The sequence below is a fragment of the Phasianus colchicus genome, chromosome 10, assembly GCF_987193195.1.
Source record: "Phasianus colchicus chromosome 10, bPhaCol1.hap1.1, whole genome shotgun sequence".
NCBI lineage: Eukaryota > Metazoa > Chordata > Aves > Galliformes > Phasianidae > Phasianus > Phasianus colchicus.
In genome coordinates this window covers 5,132,985-5,154,554 of record NC_143445.1, presented here as the reverse complement: position 1 = coordinate 5,154,554, position 21,570 = coordinate 5,132,985, and the positions used below count along the sequence as shown (strand labels likewise).

Below are 21,570 nucleotides of genomic sequence, written 5' to 3'. Positions count from 1 at the left end.
TCATTAAACTCCTCATTGCCCAGAGGAGCGGGGAGCAGAGGGGTGCATCCCTCCTGATGCTTGCACTGAGTGGCTACAGGCTTTGAGCAGGCTGCCTGCATGGGATAGAGCCCAGCACGTGCTCATCTCTCTCCACACTCATCTGAAACTCGGGCTGTGGTGGGGGTTTAGGCTGAAAGTGCTCTTTGCATGTGATGCTTGGTCAAGAATTATCCTATACTGTGTTTAGGGGCTGATGTGAGCTATTCAGCACTGTGTTGGGGTGTTGGTGTCTGACCTGAGCTTGGCTATGCCTTGCCTCTGCTTCTACCCCAGAGGCATCCCAAGCCCCCTGCAATTCTCTCCCTTCTTCCTTCCAGCCAAGTGGAGCCCAGGGCCACATCCAAGTGTTTGAGAAGGGGGATTTCGGTGGGCAGATGTTTGAAGCCACTGAAGACTGTCCTTCCATCCTGGAGGAGTGCCACTTTCGTGAGGTCCATGCCTGCCGGGTGCTGGAGGGCATATGGGTGTTTTATGAGCACCCCAACTACCGGGGCAGGCAGTACCTGCTGCCCAAGGGCGAGTACCGGCAGCCAGTGGAATGGGGGGCAGTGACCCCTGCTGTCCAGTCCTTCCGCAGCATTGCTGAGTGAATGGTGGGGAGCTGGGCCCCCAATAAAGCACTTGAGTCACTCAGAAGCTCTGTCCTGCTTTTTCCCCATGTGTGAACCCGTTGGCCAGGTGCTTTCTTTGGGCAGAGCAGTCTCCACCAGCTCCCAGTGCCTCCAGTTCTGGCAGTGGGACTGCAGTGGGCAGAGACTCTGGAACATGGGGGTTCCTGGGCATCCTGGCTGTATTAGGATGCCACTGGGTGTGGGACAAGGGGGGTAGCCACCAAAAATAGGGAAGTTAGAATAGGATGAAGAGGTTTCACGTGGACAGAGATAGTGAACATCTCTCAGAATTACCCTGAGATTGCTGCTGAATGTTCCCAAAGAGCAGCAGAGGATAGGAAGGAGTCAGTTCCCAGGCCCTGGAGACATGCACTGAGCAGAAGGGGCCACCAGGCTCCCAGTCATCCCAGTTTGGAACATCTGCTTTGCCCTGTGCCACTAGATGTCAGGCTGGTTGTGCCCATGCAGGAAGCAGTGATGCAAGGCACTCCTTGTGGGGACTCCAGCCTGTTTGCATGTGGAGCAGAGGGACCCTGGGCTAATGATGGCAGTGGAAGCAGAGCCCTTGCAGCCATGCTCCCTAGTCTCCTTGGTTGATGTATGAGGTTATTACAGAGCAGGGAGGCAGGCAAAGTGATGTTTGTCAACCTGCAACCCCTGGGAGCACAGCTCCCTGCAAAGGGCGATGTGTGTCCGCATCCTCCTCCAGTCCCCCCCCTTTGCTCTCTCTGTCATGTCTCTCCTTTCCTCTGAGGTTTAATTCTGTCTCCTTAGACACTCCAGCATTACCCAACTCTTAGCATTTGGGGTTGGTGCACAAGCAATCCTCCAGCACCTTGATCAGCTTCCAGCAAAGCTCTCTGGGATCCTCTCTGGGAGACCTAAAGGGCACCAGCTTGAGCATGGCATGAATGTTGGGTTTCGTTGTTGCCTTTCCCATTTCTACATGGCAGATTCCTGCAGGTGGGATAGCAGTTAGTGAGTTTGGGCACTGCAATTCCTGCTGCACCCCCACGTTGGGGCACCAGGCTCTGCTTCACCCCTACAGTCATGTTACCTCCCTGCGTCCTTCCTGTGCATCACGTAAATGCAATTATCCCATCTCTTCCCCTCCCCACCTTCCTGCCCTCTGGTAAATTCCACATTGTACCCTGAATGCTGGCAACCAAGGCGAACAACAGTAAAATATGCTAGTTGTGTAGGTTTTATTTTATTTTATTATTATTCCTGATTACTTTTTCCACTGGGGGCTCCCTCGTTGCGGGTGACTCCAAACAGCAGGAGCGCAGGCCATCCAGCCCAGCCCGCTTGACGGCTAATTTCCATTTTTCAGTATCAGGGGGTCTGCTCCGGTAATTGGCATGCAGATTGAGTCTGATGGGCCTGTTCCATATGAGAAAAGGCTTCGCTCGTTAGAATAAGCCAACCCCAGGCTGATGGATGGGGCAGAAGGAGGTCATTGCGAAAGAGAATACAGCGATATGTGTGCACAAGATGGGAAATTTCTCCCCCCCCCCCCTCTTTCTTTATCCGGCCAACTCTAATCTATCATATTTCATTGAGACAAATCCTGCTCCGTTTCTTTCTCCTTTTTCCCTCGAAGGGAAATGTGCTGGAACCTGCTCCTGGATTTAATAAGAAGATGGTGTGGTGGTGTTGGAATTAAAGCGGTGCCATGGTTCATTAGCAGCTGGGGAGCGCGCCGAGCTGGCCCAGATGTTAATTACACTTTGGGAATTAATTTCTATAAGGCGCTCCTCTCCTCTATCATCCCTAATCCAGCAGGCACGCCAGGACTTCTCAAAGCGGAAGCTGCAGGGTGGGCATCTGTCCCCTCCTCTGTCCTATTTGTCTGTCTGTCCTGCTGCTATGTATCCCCCTCCCCCCCCCCCATTACTGCCCTTGGACCATAGCTAGGCAGGCCTGACAGCGTGCTTTCAAGCCATGCAAAGTAGATTCAGAGGCAGAGCCAAGCTGCTTCATGCCCTGTGTTAAACACCCCAGCTTGGAGTTCCCCTACAATTGCAGAGGGAGATGGAGACGGAAAGGCAGTGCTCGAGGGATCAGCTGTCCCTTTGACAATCCCCAGCAGAGGGCAATAGAAGCAAATGGAAGAGACAAGACTTTGCAAGTGATGTGCAAGAGGAGTAGTTTGCAAGCCAGTGACATGCAGGCAGGATGATGTGCAAGCAGGGCCATGTGCAAGTAGAATAATGTGCAAGCCGTGTGATGTGCAAGCCCAACCACGTGCAAGTGGAATGATGTGCAAGTAGGGGTAGGTGCAAGCACAGGCTTATGCAAACAGAGCCATGTGCAAATGAGGCTAACAAGTTATAGAATCATAGAATCACCAAGGCTGGAAAAGACCCACAGGATCACCCATTCCAACCATCCACTAATCCCCAGTAGTTTTCAATGCAATGGAAGCAATGTACGAGTGAGGGCAAGGTGCAAATGGAGCAATGCACAGGGGGAAGGATGCAAAGAGGAGATGTGCAAGTAAAACAATGCTTGGGGAGGTGGGGCTTGAGAAAGCAGTCAAAGCAAAACAGAGCAATTGAGGAGTATTTTCATAGAATCATAGAATTGAGAAGGTTGGAAAAGACTTCTAAGATGATCAGGTTCTACCACAAACCCATTGCCACCATCCCCACTAACCACGTCCCTTGGTTCTCCATTGGTAGGACTTAAATCAATTATCTGAATGCAAACGATTGCTTTAGGTTTGGAGGGAGAAGGAGATCTTTGAGAGGAGAAGATAATGAGGGCAGTGTTCCTGCCTGGGTTTCCAGACCTGGCATTTTTGGGGTTAGAAAATAATCTCATTAGAATGACACCAATGTGCCCATCTCACAGGTATCCCCATTCATTCTGCAACATGATCCAGTACATTGGGATTATTACCTGTTCCAGCCTAAGCAAGTGGCAGACAGTTATTTCCTAATGGGGAAGTGTTACGACCACTTATTAATGAACAATGCATCATTAAGAGGGGAGAGCTTCAAAGGCTCCTAAATGCATTTCAAAGGGCACAGTGCAAGCGGAGCCCACCATTGCATATCTGGGGAACACGGGCAAAATTTCTAACAAGGAATATACCGGGCCCAATGTAATTAACTAATTCTCAATCAAAAGGTTTTCAGAACTGAATGGTCAGGGAATTCAATTATGGGTTTCCTAATGAAGTGTTGTGTGCCAAGGCAGGGATATTTTCCCTTGGAAGATCAGGGCTGAGATCAGGGCACAGCTCCTTCTGTGGGGCCACCGCACACATCCCTAGGGCATCTAGAGATGTTCCATGTGGTGTGACCCCATAGCTGATTTTTGTCACCCCATACCTAATATTTCTCATCCCATACCTGATTTTTGCCATACCAATGGCGCCTCTAAGCCAAAACTGGTGGATGGGGCTGGGGGATGTAGGTCCATGCAGCCCATCCCTTAGCACCTCCCAATCCTCCTCTGGAGACCCCAGCAGGGGAGGTTTCCCCCTCCACCCCCCAAATCCAGCCTCCAGTTAAAAGCAGCGTTGTTCTCCATCTATGAAAGGAGCCTCATCCAATCCTCCAGTAGTTTCTCTTATTATAGAAAGTTGGTTTGCTCACTTTACAAAGGGAAATGTATTATGAATCTTCCCTTCATTCCCCTCTTTTTTTTTCTCCACGTTTAACAACCGATTTGTGTGTTGCATGAAAGTTACACAGTTCTTTAGATGCATTTGCTATTTTATTTTCTTTCATTCAAAAATATGTCAGTAATCTTTTTGTTAACATGAAAGATAAAGGATTAGTAATGCAAGATGCAGTTTTCTTGTAACCTTCTTGAAAGCAGACTATAGTTTCTTATCTGGCTCTAACATTCATTTTCCTGAAATGAAAAAAAAAAAAAAAAAAAAGGACTTTTAAAATGAAATAAACTATATTCGATTCAGAGGAGAAGCACTAGCGAAGAAATTTATTGCAGCTGACAGAAGGGAGAGCTGCACAGAAGTCCTTCTGCTGCAGCAGCCGGCACCTCTCGAACAGAACCATGCACGCATGCACACCCACGTGCACAGGGAATGCAGCTTCAGGGGGCAAAGCAACACAGCCAAGCCTTGTGCCATCACTGACACATCACAGCTTGGGTCTGGGAGCCATGGCAAGCTGCTGCTTGTGAGGCATTGGGCTCTAGAGCTGGTGGTGATAATTGCATTGAGGACAGCCAGTTGGGGCATCCCAAAGTGGAGCTGGGCTTGGTTGGTGTTGGTGTTCATTGGGTTACTCTTTTGGGTTTGGTTTTGTCTTTGAGTTTGGCTTGTGAACCTGGTGGCTTTTGGGGTAATCATGGTGCGGGGTCCTGTACACCCTGGAGACTGCAGGGAGCAAGAGGAGGTGTTATTCTTAGCACTGATGTCTCTTGAGAACCATATGTTCAAGGGAAGATTGCTGTGGTGGTCATGAGTGCAGCCCAAACTCTATGATGGCTGTGAAGCATCACAGTGCATGCTGTGCCCATGGCATTGAGCTCTCAAGTGCCTACAAGCAAAGCTCAGGTAGAATCAGAATCTAAAGAGAGATGGATGAAATGAAAACCTGACCATTGGAGCAGGAATTATAGTCTGGGACACGAGGGATGGGACAGCAAGAGCTATGGTGTGAGTTAGGAACCAGCAGTGCTTGGAGGAACCATCACAGCTGGGCATTCAGAGCGCCCAGAGGCAGTGCTGGTGGCTGCAGCTCCCTGGGCTGTCTGCTGTATCTTCTGCTGATGGCTCATAGCACCTTGCTCTGTGTAGTCCTTGGATGGACCAAATGGACCTGCTGTCATTTCTGACCCCAACCATTCTGGGATTGTCTGCCAAGGGAAAAACCTTACATCCCACTGCTTCGTAGACATGGAGAACGGAAGGTTTCAGTTTGCACCAGTCTCTTTGGGTGGAGAAACCATGGATGTGATAGCAGTGGAAATGCAGAGAGCCCAGATGGAGCAATGGCCCTGGGGCCCGAGGGTTAGATCATGATATAAAATGTCAGATTTCTACAGCAATTAGCTAATGGGCCCTGAGCACGTGCAAGGTGCTTTCCCCCATCACACGCATTTGGTTAATACTGAGTTGGCACTATAGGGAGCTGTGCTTTCAAGTTTGTTTATAACCTCATTTGTTGTTTTGCTCTGGAGAAACTTGATATTTTCTATTGCCGACGGAAATGCTGATGTCTTTTGTGCATGACACAGCTTGCATCTGCTCCTTGTGCAGGGCTTCACAATCACAAAATAAAACAAAGGGGCGTCGTCTTTGGGCTGAAATCTTTGGAGTCCTGTGCCAGCACATCCGTGCTTTCATTTGAGGGAAAGTGGGTTTTCATATCAAAGGAGCCCCCCCATGACCAAGCCTTCCCTCTCCCCCTCTCTGCCCCGGCACACACGCTCTTTTAATATTTCATATATTTCCTAAGCTTTTATGCCTCTAAAAGAGAAGTGAATTTGTGGAGAGTTGAGCTCTCCAGAGCTGTACTTCAGAGCTGGGAAGTAATTCAGGGTGAAGCCTGTATTAATCTCAGGTGAGAGAGATATTTAAATTCAGGCTACCAGTGTGAATATAAAATGGGGATCTCTTTACAAAAATTTCAAATTGTAATATGCAAAGCTTAAAGAAAAGAAACCCCAAGGGAACAGCTTTCTTCCGGAACATTTTGTTCCAACCATCATCTCTTTACCTTTATTTTTTTATTTCAGAAACCCTCCCTTTGCCATTTTGTGTGTGTGTGTGTGTTTTTTTTTTTTAAATTAAATCTCATAGAGTTTTAAAAAATGAAATTCTCCATCACGGGGAGACGGCGGTGGGGCGAAGGAGGAAGAAGTGGATAACGATGTGCAGACCCAGATTTGAGCTGCAGCAGAAGGAAGGAACACCGCAGCCCCTGCCGTGTTTTTCCTCACCCCAGCCCTGTTTTCAAAGCAGATGCATGGGGTGAAGAACGAAAAGGCATCGCTGGAAAACCCCTCTGCTGCTCTGGGTGCAACAGTGGGAATTGGAACTGAAATCCTAACCCTAATCCCCAGCGGGAGGGAGGTTGGGGCAGAGCGTGGTGCCCTTGCTGTTGCTGTCAGCTCATGGCACGCGTCCACCCGCTTTCTCCTTCTGCACAGAAAACATGTTAGTATCGATCTCTGAGCCCAGGCAGCCTATCTCGGTGTGTTTCAGTGGGGAGGTGAATTGGTTTGGCAGTGGATTGAGCCCGGTGTTGTGCTCCTGCCGCTGCCGCACGCCCCTCTGGCTCCCAGGTCAGGAGGAATATGTGACAGATGACACGCCATTATCAGCACCGTCAATTAATTAAATTACACATTATGCTTATGAGAGTGATACACTGAGCCACTCTAGATTAAGTGTCTCAATTAAGTCTTTAATTTAGATTTAATAAGTAAGTTATTATATGCTAATAAAAGATCAATTAGTTGTTAAAAGAGCATTGATCCAGGTACAATAAGTGTGTCAGGGCGACAACTAACTGGTGTCGAAGAGATCGTGTGAACAGCGTGGGTACACTTGGGTATCTGATGTTGTTGGGGCACTTTGGGGTGATGCTGTGCTGAGCCCTACAACCCCTTCTGCAGAACCCAGGTCTCCCCATGCTATAACGGTGCTGGGACAGCTGGAGAGTGAACCCTGGCATGGTGAATCCTTGGGGCTCAGTGCAAGTCATCACTTCTCCTCCATGGGAAAACCCATGGGAAGGAGCCAGTCCCTTCTTCCAAACTCATCTTGATGCGTGGCTGGCGATGCAAGTGATGCTCCCCATACAAACCCCATGCTGTCATCCTAATGCCTGTCCACCTGTTTATCCATCAGCCTTGACTGCTCCTCCCGGAGGGAGATTTTGGGTGAGCAGGGACCACTTGAGAGCCTGAGTCTGGGCTGGGGATGGGAATAGGGGTGAGGATGGTGCTGGGGTTGTGGGGGAAGCGCTGGGCTCCAGTGGAGCTGAGATTTCAGCTGAATATGGATGACATCATTATACGGGTGATCCTTTCAGCGACAGCGAGCCGGGTTTTAAAGTAGCGACCTACAGCATACAAATGATGGGTTTAAAGGAAATAAAAAAAGAGATGATTTGAATAGCATACATTTATAGAAGAAAAGCCTTCTTCCCCCCACCCCCCTCCATTTCTAATATCTTTCTACGGGGCAGGCGCTCTGCGTTGGAAAAGAAATTAAAACACTCCTCCTAAATACACTCCAGGCAGTAACAATGGCAAAGTTAAGAAGGTTACGAGACTTAGTTGTCCCAGCAACATGTCATCAAGTTGAAATGAGCAGGAAACACAGATAATGTAAGAAAGAGGAGGAGGGAGGAGAAGAATAAAACCACAGGAGGAAAAAATGCCAAGAGATTGAGAAAGAAAAGGGAAAACCCTTTTTATTTGCTGTTTCATTAGGATGAATCTGATTTTATAGTCTCTAAAAGAGGCTAAAATATAATCTCCTTTTGTGTAATGCGCGCGTTAGGAAAATGTGTCATCAGCAATTCTTCTGTACACTACAGCAATATTCAAAAAATTAGCAGGGATATTCAAGCCGAGCGACAAAGAAACACAAACAGAAGACTCACATTTCCAGCTCGAGCTGTCATTTAAGAACGTGTTCAACTTTTTATTAACCTCTCTGATTGTCCCTTATGGTTTCTCTCTGTCACGGCAGAAGAGCTCTGAGTTCCAGAGAGAAGACAAAGCTGCCGGAGGGAGAGGCTGGAGATGCAGCTCTGGCTGCCTTGCAAGCCAAGGGCTCTCCCTGCTCCTTCAGCACGGTGGGTTCTGTGCCAGGTGCTGGATGTGGGCATGCAGAGGGAGCACGCATGTCTCATGTGGCAGAGAAGTGGTAAATAAAAGGTAATGTGGGCCATAAACGCAAATCTGCTTGGTCAAACACTGGGCGTAGATCCTTATTCAAGGCACCAGCCCAGTGCTAAAGCTCTACAGCTAGTTGTCCGTCAAGTTGCTTCCATCTCACAGTGTCAAAACTGAGTGTCATGGGGACCTACAGCTTCTGGGGGATGCATCTCCATGGCCTTCTGTGGTGCTTATGGACCCATGCTGTTCCTGTGCACAGTGGTTTTGGGGTGCCCCAGTGGGACCTGTGTCTTCACGTGGGCATCGTTCCCATCTGTTGGGAATCCTGCCATGGGAGAAGGTTGCCCACCTTGTGTGGGGTGCCATGGGGTTCACTGGGCAATTCTGGAATTCAAGCCCTGATCTCTGTGTTGCTGGAGAGTTTGACAGTGGGGACTCAGGGCATGGGACTGGGATCACCAAAGCTACGTGTGATGGTGAGGTTTGATCCCAGCCTGGAGTCACTGGGTATTACTTTAATTTAAATAGTAATACATCCATCAAGCACTCAGCCTCCTCTGCAGTTGCTGCAGGAGACTCAGGGCTCCAAGAAGCAAACTGCTTGCTCTGCTCTCAAAACAGAGCAGTAGGCATCTAGTTCAGTTCAGTAGGGGACATTGCAACAGGAAGAAATTGGGCTGAGAGGAGAGAAACCGACCACCTTCCCATGGCAGAGCAAGGAGCCAGCACCCTGCCCAGAGTACTGGTGGCATGCATGATGTAGGTGAGTGATGACACCAGCACTATCTGTGCTGGGAGGGATGGGCTTTGAGGTCCCGCAGAGCTCTTCTAGTTGCATGTCTTTAAATGTAGGCATAGGAACACAGTTTTATGTAGTGCTTTACAAAATGTCAACCCAGGCATTTGTTTGGTGTGTACTCCAAATCATGATATCCCTGGAATCCCTCAGCCACGCTCAGCAGTACGACCTTAGTGTGCTGAGATATTCAGGCAACTGCCTGAAATAATTCTGTTTTCTGATAAAAATCTCTCTCCTCCCCACCCTTCTCTTCCACAAAGATATTTATTTGTTGTTCTTGTGCTTGTTTTTGTTTTTTTATTTAATTGTCTCTTGCTGTGGCTTCTTGTTGTGGATTATATTTTGAAGCAAGGATTGATTTAGCTAATTGATGGAGAGCTTTGCCTGTGAGGATTTCATAATCCTTGCTATTTTATCTTTGCAATAATTGCTATGATTGTGATTATTTCAAAGGGCTGAAAAAAAGGAGACAACAGGAAAACAGGCTCGCCCACTCCTATTTTGCAGCTTCTACAGGCACCTGGGTGGGCTTCTCCTTCACAGGGTGTTCTCTGGGGAACAACAGCTCATGGAGGGCATGCAGGAAATGCACGAGATGAAGCATCCACCAAGGACACCTTGAGCCCTAACTATAGCCATGCTGACTACGGGCCCACTGTGACACCCCATCTGATAGAGAAGGTGGTTCTGCCATGCCATGTGAGGATGCTGGGTGCAAAGTCATACTTGTGTTTGGTATGGAACATGGACATAAAGTCAGGCTGGTGTTCACTGTGTGATATCAGAGCTGAGTCCACACCTGTTTGCCATGAGGCCACACTGATCTTCACTGTGTGATGCTGGATGTGAGACCAGACTGGTCTTTGCTGTGTCATGTTAGATGTGAAGCCATGTTGGTATTCACCATGGGACACTGGACACAGGGCTGCATCAGAGTTCACCATGAGATGTTGGCTGTGAGACCATGCTAGTCTTCACCATGGGATGTTGGGCATGTGACCACACCGTTGTTCACCATGGGACACAAGATGCATAACTACACTGCTGTCGTTTACCAGCTGGCCGCTGGAGGCTGCTGCTGTCTTTGCAGTCACTGGAAGCTGCCTGCAGGCCCTGAGCACCTACCTTGAGTTCTGCCTGGTGCAGACATGAGGGCAATGGAGGCTGCTTGGGCTTCTTCCACCAGCTCATGGGGCAGGAAGCATCCTCCTTTCTGGATCAAAGATCATAAATAAGCTCCTGGTCATAGGATTAGAGACGTCCCTGATGTGATGTCAGAGCCAGAGCACTACCAGGCTCAGAGCAGGTTCACTGGGGGCCCCCATTCATGCACTGGTTTCCCATAGGCCCAGGAGCTCCATTTAAGCCCTTAGGCTTGGATCAGGCTATATGCGTGCTTGTCTTTGGTCTTTCTTCTGGTCTCTCTCTTGGGTTTTGGATTTTGTAGCTTATTTCTGACCCCATTTCCTGATGGGATCTCATAGATGGATTTTGGTTTTGGTTCGTCCCCACTGTTTGGTGGGCACTGGTGGGTGCTCTGTTCAGGAGCTGTGGGATCATGCCTTGACAGGTGAAAGCACTGCCTTGACTCCTGGCTCACCCTGCCTTGTAAAGCATCTTGCTGCCCGATGTGCAGTACTAAACACAGCTTGGCTGCAGCAACACAAGTTGCTGAGGATCTTGGTGATGAGCCAACATCCGTCTTCCCTCATCCTCAACTCCCTCTACTTGTTCTTCTCATTGCTTTGATGTTCCTTGGCAAGGAACGTAATCTAGATAAGGTATACTCTGAATACCACACTTGATTTAAAACTTAGGTGTGAAGTGAGCTCCAAGTTTGATGTCCAACAGGGAGAGTGCTGGTTACCCTGCAGTAAAGGAAATAAGTTCATTCATGCTTCTGTGCTCCAGCTGCTTTCTGTGCATGCATCATGCAAGAGTTGATGGTTCTGTTGGCACCTCCCTGGCCTCCTGTCTTAAACCTGCTTTGTTTGGGAGATCAGACTGCTCTGTAAAGTGTTTTCCTAAAAGTTTGACAGTGACCAAAGGTGTAGTGAGGCTTGGTGGCTGTCATTCCACTGTAATTGGAAAAATGTACCCAGGGGAAATGCAAGTCATCTGAGTTTCCTACTGTTGTCTGGAGAAGTAAGAAGGGAATGATGTGTGGGTTTTCAAGAGTTTCAATGGATGCAGTGATTGCAGGGCAAGAAAATCATAAATACCAGCTAACAACTGTTTCAGACACAGGGACACAAAAGAGCATGGGAAGAATATATAGCTTGTAAAGGTGCTGATAACTTGCCTTTCTCTATTTGACTGTAGAGCTAATGCTTTTCCGAATGGGCCAGAATGGGACAATCCCACTGAAAGATACCAGTGCATGCTAAGTCTAAGGAAAGCACTTCTGTAATTCTCCAAGAGTTATAACTTGGGTTCCCTGGGCTTCCATCTGTTATAATTTGATCAAGCCCTAGGGATACATGGGATCCCTTAAATTACACAAAGTCCATGTCTTGCATCCAAATGTCTTCACAGGATGGGATCTGAGAAGATTTCAACAGCTGCAGACAATATTTCTTGCCTTCTCCAAAGTGTTCAGGTAGAGTCATAGAATCATTAAAGTTGGAAAAGACCTCTAAGATCCCCAAGTCCAACCCCAACCCATCCCACCATGCCCACTGACCATGTCCCTCAGTGCCACATCTCCACTGTTCCTGACCAACAGCAGCAGGGAAGGAGGAGGAAGGCAGTGTGATGTTTGGGGCTCCCCCAGCCACTCTGCAAGGCAGCACCACGCAGGGATTGAGAGCTCAGGACACAGGAGGGGGCCTTCATCAGCCTGAGGAGAATGGATTAGCTCCTAGCAGTGCTTACTGGGTCATCCCCTCCTGCTGCTGCTTCATGCACACTTTCCTGGTGCTAAATCCAGGGAAGGGAAGGCTGGTGATGTGACTGCAGGAGCAGAGCTCAGCTTGATCAGCTCCTAAGCTGAAGTACTGTGTTTTTCCTCAACCTGCAAGGGCTAGAATTGCTCAAGGTGTGCTGAATTTAAGATGCATCTATCACCTGGGCAGTTGTATATTAAAACTTGTACTGGAAGACACCATCAGGCTTAGCTTTGGTCCATAATTATCAGGTTTGCCCCTGCACTGAAAGTAATGTTAGTATTAAGGAAAGTGTTTGAGACAACAGTCAGACAGATCCTACAGCTTTGCATGAGATGGGGCTAACAAACATGTCTCTAGCAAACAAAACGGGGCTTTGATATGATGTTTGGATGTGTTATGCCACAGTTTGACAGCATGCTTCAGGAAAAAACCTCCAAAAAAGCCATTTTTTAGGGTATGGGAGAGAAGAGTTGAAATGCTGCCTGACTTGGAGGCAACCAGAGATAGGCTGAGAAAGAATGGTCAGGATGTGGGAAGGTAGCAGAGACTCATGCAGGAGCTCTGCCAAGATCATGAGAGACTCACTCCTTCCAGCATCTCAGGCAGTATCCCATGACAGAACCACTCCCAGTAAGGAAAAACTGGCTTTTGTGGCAACTTTGGTTTCTTTTCCTGGTTACAAAGCAGAGTTTTTTTCCCCATCAGTGGGAGAAATTTGAATGCAGAATGATGAATACAATTGTCGCCGTGCCTTTAGGAATCTAGGAAGTAGCTGAAAGAGATGGAGAACACTAAGGAAGGCAAACGTGGAGATCTGTTATTGGCTAGAGTGAGACACATCACTGATTTACAACTTTGCATTCCCATAAGTCGTGTGTCTCCTCCTGTATGAGAACTGGGGACATGAGATGACACCGGTAAGGAGATATTTAAAATGGAGAAAGGGATGTGTTTCTTTGCACAGTGTATATTTCAGTGCTGGGTGACTGTCCTGGATATGCTATTGCTGTGTCTGTCCTGGTGACTTCTTACCAGCCCTGAGGACTATCATTCTCTGTGGCAATTGTGGGTTCCTTGCCTTCCTCAGTGAGTGATCACCACTGGAGGCTCTTGTCCTATTCAACCCAAGTGATAAACAGCCATGGCATGGGCTGATGGTGCTGTGCCTAACCACGTGTCTGCTCTAGAACTTTTATCTTAGAGTAAAGAGGGAAAAATGTGGTGCATTGCCTGAAAATGCCTTGCTATCCTAACCCCATCTCAGAGCCTACTATTTGTATGCAGAACTTGCTGTTGGGAATCATGAATCATTCAGCTTGGAAAAGACCCCTCAGATCCCCAGGTCCAACCCCAGCCCACCTCACCATGCCCACTGCCCACATCTCAGTGCCACATCTCCACAGCTCTGAACACCTCCAGGCACGGTGACCCAACCACCTCCCTGTGCAGCTGTGCAGTGCCTCACTGCTCTTTCTGAGAAGAAATGTCTCCTAATATCCAACTTGAGACCTTCACATCTGTGATCCTTCATTGTCCTGGTATTTGGACCTGGCATACATGTCACAAGGCATTTCATGAAAGCCTCAGGTGTTTTGGGCAGCTCATTAGCACACAGCTGCCAGCATATTCCTCCTTTATGGGTAGGTGGTAGGAGCAATCTACACATGATGGAGATGGGAATGTGACAGCTTGGAGGTGGCATCTCTGAGGGGAAGAAACAGCCCTTCCTCAATCCAACTGCTGTTCCTCAACGCACAGAGCTCCTTCTGGTTTTCATGCACTGGGAAAAGAGGGCAGCAGGGAGGGAATCTTGTGAAAGACTTTGTTGTCATGGTTGGGTGTCATCTTAGAGAAGGCAAAATGTCTTTTTCCAAGAACTCTGTGGAGGAAAGGAGTTCATTTATAAGCTAATGTACACATCTCTGAACCTAGAGAGCACAGGGCTCCTATGCCAGCACCTAGATGGGAAACATTTGTTTGGATTTGGCTGTTGCTTCATTTTCCCAATCTCACATCATGTGCTGTGACATCCAAGATGATGCCCATCTCCCATCATGAATGGGGATGGCTGGGTGTGCTCCACTGGAAATCACACCCTATGGAAAGAGGGGAGGAAGAGCAGCAGTGGGGGCTGCTGAAGGTTCCTTCCCACCACCCCACCTGCACACGTGTGCACACACAGTCACTGCAATAGCACTGTGCTCCTGCCAGCAGAAACTTGGAGAGAGGGGGGAGAGGGAGACAGCAAGCATACTTATCAAGTGGCTTGGACCGTAGCCGATTTGAAATATTACTAACCTTGCATTTTCAAATTTGATGCACAACAACCAAGATGCTAATACTTTCCTTAGTTTAGAAAAAAAAATCCTTTCACCCATCTCTTCTAGCCGAAGATTAGGAGAGAAGCTTTAAGAAGATTTAAAAAAAAAAAAAATCAACTTCTGAGCAGCGGAAAAAATGGTTTGTGATTCAGGGGCTCCGGGCAATTCATCATGGAAATTGGGTTTCTTAGCCGACATCATGTGAATCCTTTCGGCCCTGTCAACTTTTTAATACATTACATTGAGAATGTAAATCGTGTTGGTGAGGGGGAAAGAAGAGGGGAAAAAAAAAAAAAAAAAAAAGAGAAAAAAAGAGAGCTGCTTCATTTTGGGTTTAGAGGGGAGGCAGCTTGAGGCCTGTAATTCATATTAACTAAATAATGCTAAAAAAAAAAAAAACCCACTCTCCAAATATACAGATATGTATATACACCTCAGGAAGGGAGGGGGGAAGGAAGAGAATGAGACAGACCAAAATTGAAATCATTTTATCCTTTTGAAGGGTGAGTATTTGAAAGGGGTTTGTTATGGATTTATTTTTATTTTCTTTCATTATTATTTTTTTATTTTGAGTTTATTTTATCCCTTTCTCTGCTTGAGCTGGTTGTTCCGTCAATGAGAAAAGAAAATGAATGTTTTGGAGGTGGAGGAAGATGGAGGCAACAGAAACGGAGGGAGAAAAAAAAAGGAGAAGATCCCACACTATCCTTGCAGTGAGTTTTCATGTGTGTTTGCATGCATGCTGTATCCTGGTGATCTCAATTAACTCTTTCGTGGGGGGTGAAAGCTGGTAGTGCAGTGAGAGCCCAGCCCAGCCTGGGTGTGCTCTGAGCCTTTGCTCTGAAGACCTTTGGAGGCTCAGAGCAGGCTGTTTGCAGCACAAAGGCTCTGCATAAACCCCTGGACAGGGCTAAGCCGTGGTGCTGGCTCGCAGCTAGCTCGGATGTGGGGAATCCTTGCCAAGTGTATTCTCATTAGGGGATGCTTTCCCTGTGCCTTCAGTGCTCCAGCGTGCAGCTGGAACAATCTGGAAGAGACAACAGAGGTTTCACAGAGAGGCCTTCTCCAGTTTTTTCTCACTGGATGGTGCAATTGAGAGTGATGTTTTATAACGACCATCTGTAGATGTCCCCATTCACTGCGTGAGATTTGCAACAGATGACCTTTAAAGGTCCCTTCCAACTCAAACGACTCTATAATTCTATAATTCATGTCTGAAGGATCTTCTGGACGTTTCTACACTGTTGCCCTGCTCAGAGCTTGGCAGGCCTCCATGTCCAAAATCCTTCCATACAGAAGAAGACAGTGAAAGAAATTGGAAAGGAGTTACATCAAGAAGGGTAATAGCAAGTAGAGCAAAGAATCAGTTGGCTTCAGCATGGGCTATGAGAGTCTGTAAGGCCCTGGTGTCCTCAGAGAGGGGAAAAGTGAGGAAGCATGTCTAGAAATGTACTGAAAACAAGCTTGTTTTCTCAGAGGCAGGCTTCCAGGAAAGCTTCTGAGAAATTAGACCACTCCTAGAACTGCCATGCTGATGCTGTTGCTCAAAGTGCAGTTGGCAGCTTGGGCGCCTTCCCAAAATATTAGAGGGGGCAGACAGAGAACACCTGGAGTGCAAGGGTCAAAGGCATGGCTGGTGCATCTTATAGCCATGAGCTGTAGGCAGTGTGGTTTTGTCAGCAGTGTTTGCTTTGCAAAAAAGATGCAGGCAAATTATTTGATGGGACAACTGAGTACTGGTGTGACACGGGGCCATAATGGCAAAATTGGGCATGGATGCATGCTGTCACTTCTTCAGGCAGATCCAACCTCCAAGCATTGCATATCCAACCTGTTTTGAACCTCTTCAGAAAGGGCTGTTAGGAGCAGGTGGGACTGCAGTGTGTTTTGCTAGCGGCATTTGGCTCACTCCTGCTTAACCTCACTGAATAGTTCACCTCTCACATCGAGTTTTGGCTGTAACAGGGAAGAGCTGGTTGAAAGAACAGGCTGCCCAGGGAGCTGGTAGAGTCACTGTGTTAGGAAGTGTGGAGATGTGGCACTGAGGGACATGGTCAGTGGGCATTATGGGGTGGGCTGCGGTTGGACATGATGACCTTAGTGGTCTTTTCCAACCTTGATGATTCTACGATTCTGTAATCATCTCCCTTGCTCCAAGTTTACAGCTCACATTTACGATGTGAAAGCCAACAGCAAACAGTGATCCTTCCGTTTTCTTCCTCCTGCTGAGCCTGGCTGCCTGTCTCCAGCCTCTTTGTGCAGTGATCTTACATGGCTGTCTTGTCAATCTATCTTCCAGACCTTCCTCATCCTTACCAATGGAAATGCTGGCTCCTGGGTCACTTCTTGGGAAGCTTTGTGCTTATTCCTCCATCCTCAATCACCACCTTCCTGGAAATGAGTTGTTGAGGCTGTCAGTACTAATTACTTTTGCATTTTAATGACCACCTGTATACCTGGGTTTATTGTATACATCGTGTTCTATAGGTGGTGAAAGGACACGGCCAGCAAATGACAGATTCTCAGTTGACAACAACAGTATTAAAGCCAAAGTAATCCTTTGTGGTGGGATCCAAGGAACACCGTGCACGCTCATTTGCAAAACACTTGCAAAACCCCGACCTTTGTTGCAGAATGTAACTTCAAGGCTTGGCTGACTTTTATACATGATCTAATTAAGCATGCCTGAAAGTGTATTTACAAAAAAAAAAAGGAAAAAGACAGAAGTAGAAGTGCTTATAATCCAGTGTTCTCAAGTCTCTTCAACATTCCTTGAATAGCTGCATTCCTGCCTTGGTTCAGGAGCAGCACATGCTCCTAATGCGTAATCCCCAAATGACTCTTCACTTGCAATATTACTCAATTCCTACAGCTGTTTGGCTCCTGTTTAAGTATCTGAAATGCAATGATCCATGTGTGCTTCCTGCATGTTTGGGTGCGTTATCCCACCGATTTTAAGGCAAATTCTCATTCTCTGTTTGCATATCCTAAACATATTTGGCAGCATTTTTCTTTCTGTCTGTATTATCTTTGTGTTGCACTGACTGAAAAGAAAATAACATTTTTGGAAGGTTTTTTAAACTTTGTTGGACAAGTTAGAGAGTCCACGTTTGTTTTCAATGATGGCAAAAGGAAATCAAAGCAGACAGACATTTTTGAGAAATAAAGTATTCCAGCTGTACCATGAACATCCCAATTGGGAGTAGCGTTAAGTCTTGAATAACTGTTCCCATAGTCTTGCAGACTAGAAAATGAGAAAGCTAAGCTGGAGGGCTTTGAGGTTTGTGCTTCAGACTGAGAAGAAATGACAGGTGAAGAAGAGAACTCCAGGAGAGTTATGAGAGGCCAAATCCTAATAGCGTTTGGGCAGAAGTGGGGGGTTTGTGGAAGACCAAAGCATCTCCTGAGTTGAGATATTCTTGGAAGCATCCCCAAGTATAAGCCATTTGTGACTTTTTTAAAGGTTTAAGGTTCAGAAAATTCAGGAAAAAAGTCGTAAGAATTAGAAGCATGACGGCTGCTTTCAGCAGAAATTGAAAAGAAAGGAAAAGTCTGGCAGACCAGTAGTGTCCTGCTGCTTTTATTTATTTCTACTGAAAGTTGCTGAACGCCAGCCCTCCCGGTAATAACGTTAGCTCTGAGGGTAGCAAGGATTTGCATTTTGGCAGGATTTATTAAAGTTGGGTGGGATTTATTATCATTTTCAGGAAACATCTGGACACTGCTTTCAGACACGGGGTCTGATTTTTGGGTGGTGCTGTGTGGAGCCAGGAGATGGACTCAACAATCCTTACACATCCTCTCCAACTCAATGTGTTTTATGATTCTATGATCATTGCTTAATATTTATACTGTAGATATGTCCCAGAAGCTGCATTTGATCTTGGCTTGTGATGGGTTGAGTAGGAGGTAAATGGCAGCCCAATGGTAGCAAAAAAGAAGGTAGCTTTATCTCAAAAGCACCTCTCTCCAGTTCTTCCTCCCTCCACACGGGTGACCCCAAGAGCTTCCCTCATCTTCCCAGTGCCCATCTGTAGTGGTGGTGGTGATCCTGCCAGCAGGCCTGATGGAGGATGGTGAGCACTGCCCAGTGGTCCTCCAAGCATCCAGGAAGGGCAACGAATGAGTATCAAGCCTGCCTAAATCTTTGAACAAATATAAATACTTGTTCAGGTTGGGACATTGATGGGGAACTGGGCACCTCCTGGTGCTTAGCCCGATGAGTTCAGACCAGCACGTGGTGCCTTCTTTCATTTTCTTATTGTAGGCACTGTGAGTATAAGTATCGTGCTGAATATCAGGAATTATCACATCAAGAAAGCCCTGGATTTGGAATTTTAATATTTTATCTTACGGTTGATGAAATGATCACAACAGAGCATGATGTAATGTGGGATGGGGGTTATTCTTTTGGGAAAATGGCTCTTTTCATAACCTGAGTTGCTGAATTCTTTCTTTCTGAATGAGGAAAATGTGTGAGCTGGCCCATTGTGTGTCAAGGAGATGAACTCCTAGACTAAAATGCATGATGACCCTTGAAATGAAGAGTCTTTGGCAAGCGGGTGTGATTGCATGGGCTGCTCTGGAGCTGTGAGCTAATTCAAGAAGGAAGACCACTGAGATTTCTGGTGATGGAAAAATTGTGACTGTGTTAGCACTTTTCAATTAAATTGCATGAAAACCATGAGCAGAGTTTCAAGGCTTAAGGGCAAAATGAAACATCGGTTTTAATACCTAAGGAAAAACATTTAGAACTTTTTTTCTGTCTAAGATTTACAAACGTGGAGTTGGTTCTGAGGCAGAATTAAAGTAAAATTTAGAAATTGTGAAAATTTCACTGAAAACGTTTTCCAGCTTTCGGAAGAACTTGAACAGAGCTAAAAGGACAGAAGTTTTATCTGAAGGCCTGCGAGGTGGAAATAAACGTACTGCTTGCTATAGAGGTGTAATACACTAATGGTGGCTTTATACTTACAATAGTGAGGTTGGTAGGTGAAAACAGAATATCTGTTGGTCTAATAGGACTCCTACCTCAAAGCTTTTGTTAAAATAGTAGGAATTTTAAATAAAAACAAAGCCTTGAAGAACACTGAAGAATGGTGGAGATGCGACACTGAGGGACATTTGTGGGCATGGTGGGATGGGTTGGGATTGGACTTTTCCAACCTCAGTGATTCTGTGATATTTCCAAACTGGGTAAGTAGCAATGTGCTGTAACCCACAGCTCAGTATTGTATTAGTGTATTGTGTTTGAGTCTTGGTCATTGAAATATATATGTATTTTAAATTCGTAGCATGGTAAAAATCAAATAGACATTGTAGACAATCAGGATTGATGGTATGTCAAGTAACAGAGCAAGCAGATTGTTTGGGCTACTGTATTGAGCTAGGGTAAGCTGGATATAAGTCAAACAACATGTGTTTTGGAGCACATGGGATGCATTACCCACAAAAGTGAAAATGGCAAGTCCACTATTGGAAGAGGGCATTTGGTTTGGTCTCCACCCTCTAAGAGGGAGGCCATGAGTTGTGTGAAAGCCAAGGGTTCAGCATGCACACCTCCATGCAGAGTTCAGTGGGTTCAGGCTGCCAAAAGAAAGCTCTGGAGGATGATTTGACTGCAGTATCTCAATGTCACTGCAGGCATCCTGTGCTATGGGGATTGTTGCTCTAACAGACCCAGCACTTCTTGCTGAACTCGTATAACAGAGAGCCCAGAAGATGAGCACTTGATTGGACTAAAGCATGATAAATTCCAGAGGAAAATAAGATGCTGGCAGTGAGAGCAATTAACTGCTGGAGCAACCTCTCGTGAAGAGCATGAATCTGCCATGGCTGTATGCCTCTTTCTTCTCAACTAAACGGCTCTCTGCAAGGTTTGCTCAGGTTCAAACACTGCTCTGGAATGGGTACTGAGTGTGTCCTCCTCAAATGCCTTTGTCACTTAGAGCTGCTTCCCTGGACCCAGTCAGATTAATCTCATGAATACACTGATTAGTGCAGAATCATTGACGGTGATTGGTCAGAGTCCTTTCTTCCTGCTGGAAAGATGTTGTGTTATAAATGTACATGACACAAAGGCTGTGATCCCTGGCTGTTCCCAAGGCTGAACACCAGCACCCCAGATTCTTTATGTGGGCTTAAAACCTACCCAGGAGGAGATGTTACAAGGGACATAAGGGACTGCTGGCTGTGACATCACAAACATGGTGCAACAGTGCACAGAAGATGGGAAGACCAAAGATGTGCATACAGTAACGACTTGGTTGGTGCTTTCTCTCTATTTCTTTCATTCCCACTCCCCACCAACTTGTCTCCTTCACACTTGTTTCCCTTTTTTTCTTCCCTTCTTGTCTTCCCTGCTATCTCTCTGCCTGTGTGTGTCGGCCTTTCTTGCCACAAATCAAACCTATTAGGAGCTCCAGAGGGACTCCTGCCAATGGCCTCTCTTTGTGAACCCTCTGGCTTTTTTTTTAATCTGCAGTGTTCCACATTATATTGCCATTGATTTAATAGTCTGCCATGAATTTTACTACCTGTCAAGCAGCACAATTATTTTGAGTTCTATTGTGGGAGAGCTTAACACCCAGCTCCGGATCACTTTACACTTTTCACCTGAGGGACCCCCTTGTTAAAGGGCGCTTGCCAATTCAGGATAGCCTCTTGTGTGATCGTAGGGTGGCATTTTGTGCCATTGTTTTAATTGGGCGTTTGGGGGGGACTGAATGGATTGGCAGTTGATGGATTAAAAACTCCCACCAACCTGAACCAGGAAACGACATGTGAGACGTGGCAGCTATTGCAGGGTGGTAAAAACCCCAAACTGATGACTTTCTTCCTTCTTGCTGCTCTAAAAAAAGAAAAAAAAAAAAAAAAAAAAAAAAGATGGGAAAAACAAGCATCTTTGCTCTGGTTCATTCTTCATGGGCTGATCCTGAAGGCTTCCCTAGCAGGGTGCTGTGAGCTCTGCTCTGATGGGAGTGCTCAGCACCCACCAGCAGTGAGGCTGCATGCCTGTGCCTGGGGGTGCATTGCCTGTGGGTGGGTGAATGGGAACTGGGATACTTTCTGAGAGC

The 21,570-nt window shown here is 46.7% G+C and overlaps 1 protein-coding gene across 1 annotated transcript in view; it reads left to right on the top strand.

Moving 5' to 3' along the window:
* Nucleotides 1–21,570, top strand: part of CRYGS (crystallin gamma S) — a 27,895-nt gene extending 6,325 nt beyond the window's left edge. Inside the window, exon 4 of the mRNA XM_031596557.2 lies at nt 360–21,570. Within this exon, the coding sequence (XP_031452417.2) occupies nt 360–632 (273 nt within the window). The 3' untranslated portion in view covers nt 633–21,570. The remainder of the gene's footprint in view (nt 1–359) is intronic.